Source organism: Mesoplodon mirus, assembly GCF_964341445.2.
Source record: "Mesoplodon mirus genome assembly, chromosome: 1".
NCBI lineage: Eukaryota > Metazoa > Chordata > Mammalia > Artiodactyla > Ziphiidae > Mesoplodon > Mesoplodon mirus.
In genome coordinates, this window is record NC_138976.1 from 222,852,070 (window position 1) to 222,864,463 (window position 12,394).

The 12,394-nt window shown below is 39.1% G+C and overlaps 1 protein-coding gene across 2 annotated transcripts in view; it reads right to left on the reverse strand.

Annotated features, from left to right (window-relative positions):
* Window positions 1–12,394, reverse strand: part of FBXO16 (F-box protein 16) — a 53,730-nt gene that overhangs the window by 24,697 nt on the left and 16,639 nt on the right. The window contains exons 4-6 of one of the 2 annotated variants that reach the window (XM_082607468.1): window positions 9,533–9,739; window positions 4,163–4,327; window positions 84–316 (exon numbers count right to left, since the gene is read on the reverse strand). In XM_082607468.1, the coding sequence (XP_082463594.1) occupies window positions 84–316; window positions 4,163–4,327; window positions 9,533–9,739 (605 nt within the window). The remainder of the gene's footprint in view (window positions 1–83; window positions 317–4,162; window positions 4,328–9,532; window positions 9,740–12,394) is intronic. The other variant, XM_082607469.1, reaches the window with a different exon arrangement.

Here is a 12,394-nt window from a genome sequence, read left to right on the forward strand (position 1 = left end):
TTCTGTTTTCATCTTTTCATAGACTGAAGTGCCAGTAGATTGTTTCTAAAAGCAAAAGAAGTGGAGAAGGGCATGACTCTCACCCTTGCCAGCTTTGCTCAATGGGGTCACAGTTGTCCAGGTAATTGAAGCGAATGATATCAGTTGGATGTTTGTCAGAGGATCGCCAGGGTGGGAGTTCTTTCTCCCCTGGGTGGTTCTTCTTTCTCAAAGAGGAAGAGGACCGGAAAGCTGATGAAGCGGACGGCTTTTCCTCTGGAGAACTGCTTGTAACTGGTTGAACATCAGTGATCACAAACCCATCTTTTGGAGGTGTCTAGAAGAAGAAAATTAATTATTTCTGTTCTCAAAATACTATAATAATAACAGAAGTAAAACAAAGAACACCATCATCACCATGATGGCAATGATGACAATGGTGACAATGATTATAGCAGCCACCAACCCAGGACTACTTGCTATGTGCCAGGCACTGTCTCAGAAGTGTTCATGTGTTACTTTATTTAACCTTCACAATAACTCTAAAAGGTAATTGTAACTACTCCCATTTCACAGAAGAGGAAACTGAAATAGGATAAACTAATTAATTTGCTCATTACTACTACCTAAGTATTGACCCGGGGTCAGAATTTGAATCCAGGACTATCCTGCTTCAAGTCCACACACTGAACCTCTCTATCCTGAACTGTCCCCTCTCCTACAATATCATTGTACAGTTTTCCACAACTGCAGTTAATTTATTCATAAAAATATACACATTCTAAAAAAAAAGTACCCCAGCCCTAAGTATACCTAAAACACAGAGACAATTTCGATTATGTAGGGGTGGACTTCATAGATTTTATCAGTTATCAAAACTTCAGCCGTTCGCAAAGAATACTTCTGCTTTAATTGCCCAAAATGAAAGTCTATTTTTTGTGTATAAAATTCATAAGGTTTTTATGTGGTTGTAGCCTAAGGGAAGTGGTAGTGGTATGCTGAGAAGCCATTAAAGGTTTACTTTTTGTTCTTTAAGAGATTAGGGAAGCTTTGCTCAGTAAATTGGTTTGCTTGACTTGTTTGTGAAAATTAAAAAATTCCCCAGTCCCTCCAAGCAGAGTCAGTTAATTTCTTATCCTTGTTTCAACTGTTCTTTGTATATATTTCTATTACCAGATAGCACTTAGTATTCAATGTTGTTATTATTTGCTTGTCTGTGTCCTGGGCCACTAGACTAGGCTTCCAGAAAGCAGGGTTAAATACTGTTATGTATTTAATAAATATTTATTCATTTAGTGAGTGATTGCAATTAACAGAGTAAGAAGACATTTTACATTTATATAACTGATAGCTCATTACTGGTTTAGTATTCAATATTTTGTGCAGATCTCATTTTAAATGGACATTCAGGGAATTCCCTGATGGTGCAGTGGCTAGGACTCTGCGCTTTCACTGCCTAGGGCTCGGGTTCGATTCCTGGTCAGGCAACTAAAATCCCAAGCCACACAGCGCGGACAAAAAAATAAAATAAAATAAAGTAAATAAAATGGACATTCATTTCATTTCTCTGAGTTCATATTGAATGAAATCTGTCTGTTTTTGCTGGAAGAAGTCTTGTTTAACACTATTGAGAATAAATAATACATGATAATAAAAAGCAATTTCAGGGGAGAAAATTTAGGCGTGCATGCTAGTAACTATATATAAATAAGCATCATTAATTCTGAAAAGTACACAATATTTGACCCATTAACAGAATAGGTAATAAAGAAAAACTGATGACTTTTCTGTTAAGTAAACAAAAATCTTGTTCCCTTTACCCAAAGTCTTTTTGAGAATTTTTAAAATTGTGAATGTTGAAAAAATTTTGAATGCTTTTGTTTGCATATATTGAAATGACCATACATCTTTTCTCTTTTATTCTGTGAATTACATGGATTGATTTTTGAATATTATGCCAACTTTATTCTCCTTGGATACATCCCACTTGGTCATCATTTATTATTCTTTTTTATATATTACTGGATTTAATTTGCCAATATTTTTAAAGGATTTTTGTGTCTGTGTTCATGAGGGGTATTGGTCTGTGGTTTTGTTTTGTTTTCTTTTAAAGTCTTTATCTAGTTTTGGTACAAAGGTTATGAGTTGGGCAGTGTTCCCTCTTCCTCTATTTTCTGAAAGAGTTTATGTAGAATTGGTATTAAAATTGGTATATTAAAAAGTACTACCTACAGAAATTTAATACTAAGCAAAGATGTGGCAATTTTCTTGCATCAGAACTATTCATTATTTTAAAATATAGTTATGCATAAATATTTTGTGGAGAAAGAGTTATTGCTGAAGACGAAGCATTAAAGTCAGTATTATATATAATACTCAAAACCTTTCTTCAGGGGCTTCCCTGGTGGCGCAGTGCTTGAGAGCCCCCCCTGTTGATGCAGGGGACACGGGTTCGTGCCCCGGTCGGGGAAGATCCCACATGCCGCGAAGCGGCTGGGCCTGTGAGCCATGGCCGCTGAGCCCGCGCGTCCGGAGCCTGTGCTCCGAAACGGGAGAAGCCGCGACAGCGAGAGGCCCGCGTACCGCAAAAAAAAACCAAAAAACTTTTTTCATTCTACAAGTTGGTTAATTACTTTTCTCTCCTCTGCCTCAGACCAGCCCATGCTTCAGCCATTGAATGCCATTTCCTGCCTACAACTGAGAACGAGAGTCAAGAAAAGCCTCATGGGGACTTCCCTGGTGGCGCAGTGGTTAAGAATCCACCTGCCAATGTAGGGACACGGGTTTGAGCCCTGGTCCAGGAAGATCCCACATGCCGCAGAGCAACTAAGTCTGTGCGCCACAACTACTGAGCCTGCGCTCTATAGTCCGCGAGCCACCAACTACTGAGCCTGCATGCCGCAACTACTGAAGTCTGTGCGCCTGGAGCCCGTGCTCCGCAACAAGAGAAGCCACCGCAATGAGAAGTCCACGCACGGCAATGAAGAGTAGCCCCCGCTCGTGGCAACTAGAGAAAGCCCGCGCGCAGCAACAAAGACCCAACGCAGCCAAAAATAAAAATAAATAAATTTTTAAAAAAGAAAGAAAAGTCTTTTGATAAAAAAAGTCATAGCTATTGTAATTTTTAAAATAACTTGTCTACCAGTTCAGTTTAAAAATTTCTTTTTTAAAGAAATCCTCATGGAGAACACCAATTATTGAACTCAGAAAGACTAGTTTTATCATTGCAATTATAACAATATTAATTATGCATAGTTTATTACTCTATTAAATGTAGATGGCTTCTTCTTTGAGCAAACAATAGAACGAAACCTAAATGAGCACACTAAATAGTCAGCTCAGGAGCTGACTATTCATATTTCAAACGGATTCTTCAATTTGAAAAGGATTCACTGCAGCTTTTTTACAGAAAACCCCTGTGGTTTTAAAAATCATTAAACTTTTTAAATTTACACATAATTTTTCAGGAACTCATCTACTGTACAAAACAATGCATAACTCTGTAAGTATATATTAGATCATGCCATAAAGAAAAAGCTCATAAAAATTTCCCATAAGTTACCTAATTAACTGTGACTACAAGAATGAACATAAACATTGGTTATAATGCATGCAAAACCACTAGAAAATATTATGCTCACATTATTTACTTTCTATGATTGTATGTAAATTACATTGCTAGTTTCTAGGGTAAAAAAACTTTAACATACCCATTATGCCCTTCCCTAATTACTAATTTATTGCAAAACTCTTCTTTATAAATGATACAAAAATAAACTTCAGTTCGTCTGGTAGAATCATAGAAAATTTGGATCAGTTACGTAAAGTGTGATGACCCATAGGTAATAAGGACTGCACACTCCCCCAGAATCCCAGTGTCAGAACTCTGTGGTATAGGCACCAGAGACACAGTAATCCAGGAATCTGAAGAGTGAGGAGCTCCCAGTCCTAACCTGGGTGGAACTGTGGTTTGGCAGTGTCCGGTGACAGTTCTCAACTCACATGGATACCTTGAAAAGCGCCATCAAGTTCTCAGAAAAGGAGAATTTTAAAGTCACATCAACAGTATATTTCCTTTGAGTCAACTGCCTTCCCCAACTTCAAGATTGATCATTTAGTCTTAGTTCTAGAATTCCTACATAGTGGATGTTTGTAATTTTGTTGCTTCTTTCCCCAGATTTACCTTGGGCTTGGTAACATGGAGTTCTTTCACCATTTGAATATAGTGTTTCTTCCATATACCCTGCTCAAAGGGAGTTGGAGAGAAATTGATGTACCAATTAAACCGTAAACATTTGAGCATCCAGAGCTGATCCAGTTCAGTTAAGTTCTTCCAATGCCAGCTCACCTGGAAAAACAACACAAATTAAAAAAAAAAAAAACTATTCAGTTTACATGCTCACTTTTTCTAGGTTTTGAGCTGTCCCTTTCCTCCAGATCACAGCTTAGTTACCTACTGCCTGAAGTGCTGCCTAGCCAGGCAGAAGGATTTTTTTAATGTTAATTCAGACTTAGAATCAGAGTCAACTAATGTTTATTGAGCACCTATTAACCATTCTCATAGCAACCTAAGGAGGGAAGTATAATTATTATTCTCATATTGCAAATGAGGAAACTGAGGCTCAGATAGACTTTGGAACTTCCTAAAGGTTCCTGAAGGTCTCCATATGAAAGTTATATGAAAGTTACAGAAACTCCGGTTGGCACATTGCTTATTCTTTTCATCATATGCTTCCTTTTTTCCCTCCATTCTTATGATTTAACTAAATATAAATGTTATAAAGGGAACACCATTGCTAATACTATCTTGGAGTGTCCTAAATAGCCTTTAAGTTTCAATAGAGCATTAAGTATTTGTTCTATACATTCCATTTCCATAGCTTTAGTGTCAATCCTACACATCCAGCAAATAGTGGAGGTGACCCTATTATGTGTAGTAGTACTTACAATAATTTACTCCAGGTTTTGAGTAAGTTTTGTTAGAAACTAGAGTCAAGTCCATAAATAAAGTTGAGACTAGGCATTCTATGTCTCTTATCAAGAGTTGCAAAGATGAGAGCTAACCTTCAAACTCAAATTTCATCCTTGGAAAACTGGCCTCTTTTTCAAGATTAACTAAATAATGAATAATGTTTGAGTGCCCCCCAAATAAGCAGAACACTCTATAATGGAACTTGCTACCCATCCCCATCCATTTACCTATCCCTCTCTTCCTCCCTCCTTCCGTCCTATCATGTCTAGGATTGTTTTATGCACTGAAGATGAGACGTGCAGGAGAGAGGCATGCCGGAGAGGGCACAATTAGAAGTAATGACAAGTTCAGGAGCTGGAAGGAGGAAAAAGCTTAGAGGATCTGATAGAGCCCTGCGGGCAGAAACAGAAATCACATCTACTTTGTTCAACCAGACATGAAACTACACAGCCCTTAATCTCCGTATGGTTAGTTAACTCAATTCAATCGAGAGGTGAGGTTTGGGAAGGAGGGGATGGGGAGAAAAGTTGCTCAATTCTCACTCTTTTCCTCTGAAAAGAGGAACCTTAGATCTGGTTTAGACCTGGGTATTTAAGTTGGGGGTCCCTCCACCGGGGTAAATAAAGTTTTCTTTGTGTTGTTTTTTGTTTTTTAAACTAAACAGGAATGAGGAGAAGGGTTGGTAAGAGCTTTCAAAACTATAAGATAGGGACTTCCCTGGTGGCACAGTGGTTAAGAATCCGCCTGCCAGTGCAGGGGATACAGATTTGATCCCTGGTCCGGGAAGATCCCACATGCCAGGAGCAACGAAACCCGTGTGCCACAACTGCTGAGCCCACGCTCTAGAGCCAGCGAGCCACAACTACTGAGCCCACGTGCCACAACTACTGAAGCCTGCGCGCCTAGAGCCTGTGCTCCGCAACAAGAGAAGCCACGGCAATGAGAAGCCTGTGCACCGCAACAAAGAGTAGCCCCCACTCACTGCAACTAAAGAAAGCCTGCGTGCAGCAACGAAGACCCAATGCAGCCAAAAAAAAAAAAAAGTTAACAAAACAAAAAACTATAAAGCACCCCCCACCATATTTTTAAACAGCTCAAAGCTCATTTTGGTGCAATGACTTTACTGTTTACTTTAAATCTAGCTGAAGAACAACCGCCTCACAGTCAGTTCTGGGAATAAAATACGATGCTGAAATCTTGCAAGACTGACATATGGTGCACATAGATGAGAGGATTAGTTAATTTAAAATAACATCTCCCTGGAATGATAACATTCTCATTGTGAAACACTTGGAAAATTCTGAGAAGCTTGAAGGAAAACAATACCCATAACCCCATCAATCAGAGATGACCATTATTAACAGCTTGGGAGAGTTCTTTTCCTTGCCATCTGTCTCCTAGGCATATACGAAACAAAACTGGGAAACTCTGTATACAATTTAAAATCATGCTTTCTTCATTTTACACATAATAAGCATCTCTGTTCTTTCAAAACATGTTTTCTAATGGCTGCATAGTAATTCATCATATGACTGTATGATACTCTCCTATTATCGGGCACTTAAAATGCTATGTTGGGGACTTTCCTGATGGCGCAGTTGTTAACAATCTGCCTGCCAATGCAAGGGACACGGGTTCAAGCTCTGGACCGGGAAGATCCCACGTGCTGTGGAGCAACAAAGCCTGTGTGCCACAACCACTGAGCCTGCGCTCTAGAGCCTGCGAGCCACAACCACTGAAGTCCACATGCCTAGAGCCCGTGCTCTGCAACAAAGAAAAGCCACTGCAATGAGAAGCCCGTGCACCACAATGAACAGTAGCCCCTGCTCGCTGCAACTAGAGAAAGCCCGGGCGCAGCAACGAAGACCCAACACAGCCAAAAATAAATAAATAAATAAATAAATAAATATTTAAAAAATGCTATGCTTTTTTTTCTTTTTCTTTTTAAATATTTATTTATTTATTTTCTTATTTGGTTGTGCCGGGTCTTAGTTGTGGCAGGTGGGCTCCTTAGTTGTGGCATGCATGTGGGATCTAGTTGCCTGACCGGAAATCGAACCTGGGCCCACTGCATTGGGAGCACGGAGTCTTAACCACTGCACCACCAGGGAAGTCCCGCTTTGCTTGTTTTTTTTTTTTTTTTTTTTTTTGCGGTACGCGGGCCTCTCATTGTTGTGGCCTCTCCCGTTGCGGAGCACAGGCTCTGGACGCGCAGGCGCTCAGCGGCCATGGCTCATGGGCCCAGCCGCTCCGCGGCATGTGGGATCTTCCCAGACCGGGGCACGAACCCGTGTCCCCTGCATCAGCAGGCAGACTCTCAACCACTGCGCCACGAGGGAAGCCCCCGCTATGCTTTTTTAAAAAATTGTTTCATTTTTGGAATAAGTAATATGTGTACATTAATACTAAATTCAAAGACACCAAGGGGCACAAGGTAAAAAAGAAGTCTCTCTCATACCTGTCATTTAGCCACTCATTTCCCTCCCTGGATGTAACCATTGTTACCAGCTTCTTGTGTGTCATTCCAGAATATTAACAGATATGGATATACTCTTATTTTTTCTTTCCAAAATGGTAGGACAACTCTGCACTTTTGCTTTTTTCACTGATATATTGTGGAGATGGTTGCAACCGGTCCCCTATTAGCAGACACTTCCATTGTTTTCCAACATTTTGCTACTACAAACTATGCTGCAATATTCTTTTTTTTTTTTTTTTTTTTTTTTTTTTTGCTGTACGCGGGCCTCTCACTGTTGTGGCCTCCCCCGTTGCGGAGCACAGGCTCTGGACGCACAGGCTCAGCGGCCATGGCTCATGGGCCCAGCCGCTCCGCGGCATATGGGGTCCTCCCAGACCAGGGCACGAACCCGTATCCCCTGCATCGGCAGGCGGACTCTCAACCACTGCGCCACCAGGGAGGCCCTGCTGCAATATTCTTACACAGACGTAATTTTTGCATGTGTTGAAGTATGCCCATCAGACAAATTCCAAGAAGTGGAACTGCTGGGGCAAAGGGAATCTTTATTTAAAAACTGAATACTACAAATTGTTCTCCGTCATGGTTGCATCAATTTATCTACCAACAATATATGAAAGTGCTTGTTTCCCCACACCTCCACCAATATAAAATAGTATCATTAAAAAAAATGACTCAATCCATCTGAGTCATGAAAGATGGTATGATAATGAGGCTAAACGTTTTACATATTTTAGAAATACCTGCTTTTCTTTCTGTAAACTACTTGTTCACTTCCTTAGCTCATTTTTCTGCTGGGTTTTTTTTTTTCTGAATGTAGATTTATAGTAGTTCTTTAAAAAATAAGGAAATGAGCTCCTTGCTGGCCATATGTTTTTCTCCCTGTGTACTTTTTTTTTTTTTTTTTTTTTGGCAGTACCATACGGCTTGCAGCAACTGAACCCTGACCAGGAACTGAACCCTGGGCCCTCGGCAGTGAAAGTATAGAGTCTTAGCCACTGGACCGCCAGGGAATTCCCTCTTGTTTACTCTTTGGATTTATTTATAGTGTTCTTTTCCATGGAGAAAATTTTAATTTTTATAGTCACAACTTAAAATCTGTTTTCTTTATTCTTATTTATCAAACATATATAATATATATACAAAATATATAAAATAAATAAAGATTTTCAGTCATATATTTTCTTTCGAGGCCCTGAATATTATAGAATACTCACAAAGGCCTCCTTCCCTATGTTTCCTTTGAGTACATTTTTGGCTTGCAGGATCTTAGTTCCCTGACCAGGGATGGAACCCGGGCCCTCGGCAGTGAAAGTGCAGAGTCCTAATCACTGGACCGCCAGGGAATTCCCTCCTTCGAGTACTTTAATGGTTTCCTTTAATTTCATATCAATCTTTTATCCTTCTAGAATTTTTTTCCAGATAGCTGCCCAATTGTCTCAACACCATTCACTGAATAATTCATATATCTTACTGCATTCATTTTCTTAATCTTAAAAACTAAAGTTACCATGTTACACATATGTGAATGCAAAGTAACAGGTAATTTCTGGTCTTACTAGGCTATGAAAAGAATCAACAAAATGACTATCAGTTTTCTATCTTAAATAATATACTTTAATACACCATGGAATTACTTGCAAGAAAATAATGGTCAGATCCTTTCCCAACCTCACCCCTGTGAGCACATCTGCCTACTCTGAAGACTTTTTGTCTCATATTCTTTTGTAATTATTGCATTAGCACCTTATTTTAAGCTTTTCTATTTATGAATGGCCTGCACTCTACAGTTTAGGATTTTACTGTAGTTCTGTGCTGTGCAATATAAGACTGTCCTGCTGAACAATTACATACATGTGTATTTCCCCAGCTAGTTAATACTATTTTGTGGACACTTAGTAGTGTCTTACACTTTTTCCCGCTCTTGAGCACTAAGTGCAGAGTCAGACACAAAGGAGATGAGGGTTAATTCAAACTGTACAGACTAGTCATACTGAGCATCTCATCTACTTCTTGGTTTTGTGTACGTGCTGTTTTTTCTCTCAAGTTTCAGCGTTTTCTAGGCTGTCTTTACAAGATGCCATACACTGCTTCTTTGTCTTTACCTGTGCACAACGACAAAGGCTTCGGGGATCCAGGAAAGAAAAGATATATAAAGATAACACCCTTGGAAGCTTGGTAGTAAAATCCAGAGCTTCTGCTGGAATTTTTTCCTGAAGCTTTCGACAGCAGAACTTTTGCTGTGACAGGGAGCAGCGTTCTAACAGCCCTGTCAGGATTCTTCTCCTTTGAGAGTCTGTCCATTTGTCAAACTGGGGAAAAAAAGAAAAAGGAAAAGAAAACAAAAAAAGCTCTAGGTTTAGTCTGACACCAGAGATGCATTGTAAAAAGAAGAGATAAGAATGGCATAGAAAGTGAGTTTAGTAATTTATTCCTAATGAATAGCATGTATTTCTTTCCCTAACTAGTAAATTCCACGTTTTACCACTTATCTGTCCTTCCTCATGTTTGCGTGGGTGAACCCATGCAAGACTGGGGTGTGGACACAGAAGTGCACTTGACCTCAAAACTTGGAGTTACATAAAAACAGTAAGTTGAGAGCTGGCCATATTCATAAACTGAGAATATATATACTTATAAAATACAGATTTTCCTCAACTTCTGATGGGGTTACGTCTTGATACACCCATCTTAAGTTGAAAATAACATGTTGAAAATGCATTTAATACACCTAACGTACCAAACATCCTAGCTTAGCCCAGTCTACCTTAAACGTGCTCAGAACACTTCCATGAGCCTACAGTTGGGCAAAATCATCTAACACAAAGCCTACTTTATAATAAAGTGTTGACTATCTCATGTAATTTATTGAATACTAGACTGAACGTGAAAAACAAAATGGTTGTCTGGGTACAGAAGGTTGTGAGTGTATTCGTTGTGTATCCTCATGATCGCGTGGCTGACTGGGAACTGTGGCTTGCTGGTTGCCCAGCATCATAAAAGAATATCCTACTGCACACAGCTAGCCTGAAAAAAAAAACCCAAATTTACAATTTTTAATATGGTTTCTGCAGAATGTCTATCATTTTTGCACCATCATAAAGCCGAAAATTCACTAAGTTGAATCACCCTAAGTCGGGACCGTCTGTACAACCTCAAGAGAAGACACTCGGGCAGCCTCTCTCCCCCAACCTTTTCTCTATTAACTCGTTAGTGATTAAAACTCCAGGACGGGAAACAAACCTTTGTGTTCACAATCAGAGATAAGGAATAGCAAGCAAACATCCCGGAGAAGGGGAATATACAGGGTTAAAGTTCTACTAATATGTAAATGATTGATATGATTCCAAAGGAAAAGTTGATAGGGGGACCTGGGAAAAAAGTACCAGAGATAGGAAGTAGATGCCAAAGCCATCTGGGGCATGCCAAACAAAAGCTTTGGTTACTTCACAATTTTCTTCAGAGATAACCCCAAACCAGTCCCAAGATCAGTGACTGATCAGAGATAAGAACTTGAGGGCTGGCCAAAACCAAAAGAAAGCCTCTTAGGGGAATACCTAGCAGCTGAAGGGGCCATTACCAGAGTCTAAATCTCTTTTCTTCTTTAGGCCGTTAGAGAAGAGAAAACAGGGAAGTTTGGGGCTACTTGTATTTTGTATACTATTGCATTTAACATATAGAGGTTTACTAGTTATTATAAAGTAATCAGAATTTTATAATAAACTTTAGCTGTAATCATAAAATACATTGACCACCTAAAAAGGCAAATAAAGTAAAAATGTATTTTTTATAAGCCTTATGACAAGTCAACTTCGTTATAATCATAGGATGTATCTTTTTAATTAGTAGGAATACTTCTTCATTAAAACTATTCACTGTTACAGATCTATTCAGTGACCCATGAATCTCACTTTGGAGACTATAATTCATGCACAGGGGGTGGAGTTGGGGGGATGGGGAATCCTAAAATGAAAAAAAAAAAAACCCTAAAACCTTAACTTACAAATACGTGAATAAAATGTATTCATGTGTGAGTGTTCCCAGATTTCTTCTGTTTGTTTCTGCAAAGTCCATATTTCCAACTCCCACAAAATGAGACTTCTTTCCTTTGGGGTTGGATTATTAGAATGAATATAGAGAAGCTGGACCAGAATGGCCAGGGCCAGGGAAAGGATCGACCCAAGAAGCTGCTTTGATCTATAAAATAAAGAGCCAACGGGGAGGCATATGGAGATAGAAGAGCTGCAGGGCTTGGGCTTGTAGGGAGTTTGGGGGGTTCAGACTGTAATTGCCTCTGCAGCAGTTATAGAGTGTGAGAGAACTGGGGAATGAAGGAAGGAGATGTGGGAAGTATTGCTATGAGTTTTGAATTGGATCCCCTGTGATTTTTCTTTGAGAGACAGAATGAATATTGGTATTCATTTTTAAAATTACTTTTGGGCAGTGCTATGTGGCTCTGTAGAAACTGAGCTACGTGGGGATCCAGGATGATTATGCTTACAAAATAATTTTTATGGGATATTATTAGCACCTCAAGAAATCAGAAATAACCCCAAATGCCTAACAAGAGTAGATCAGCTCAGCAAACTAATATATCAGCATGATAGGAGAAAGTATGGCATTACAGATGGAAGGTGGATTTGGGAATGAGGCCATTTGAGTCTCACTAACAACCTCTTAATTTCTTCATTTACACATTAAGAATAATTATATCTAACTTGCAAGATTGTCGTGAGGATTAAATAAAATATGTATAAAATTCCTAATACGGTGCATGATTCGTAGTCATGGCAGTTAATATTATAAAATATCATAGTGATGTTAAAAATAATAAGTATGTGGGGTAAATCAATGTAAAAAGAATAGATATGCAAACAATTAAATTACAAAGCATAAAATTACCACGTTTGTACATTGACAAGGACAGGAAGTACATTTCGAATGACTGAGGTTAGCTCAATTACTTT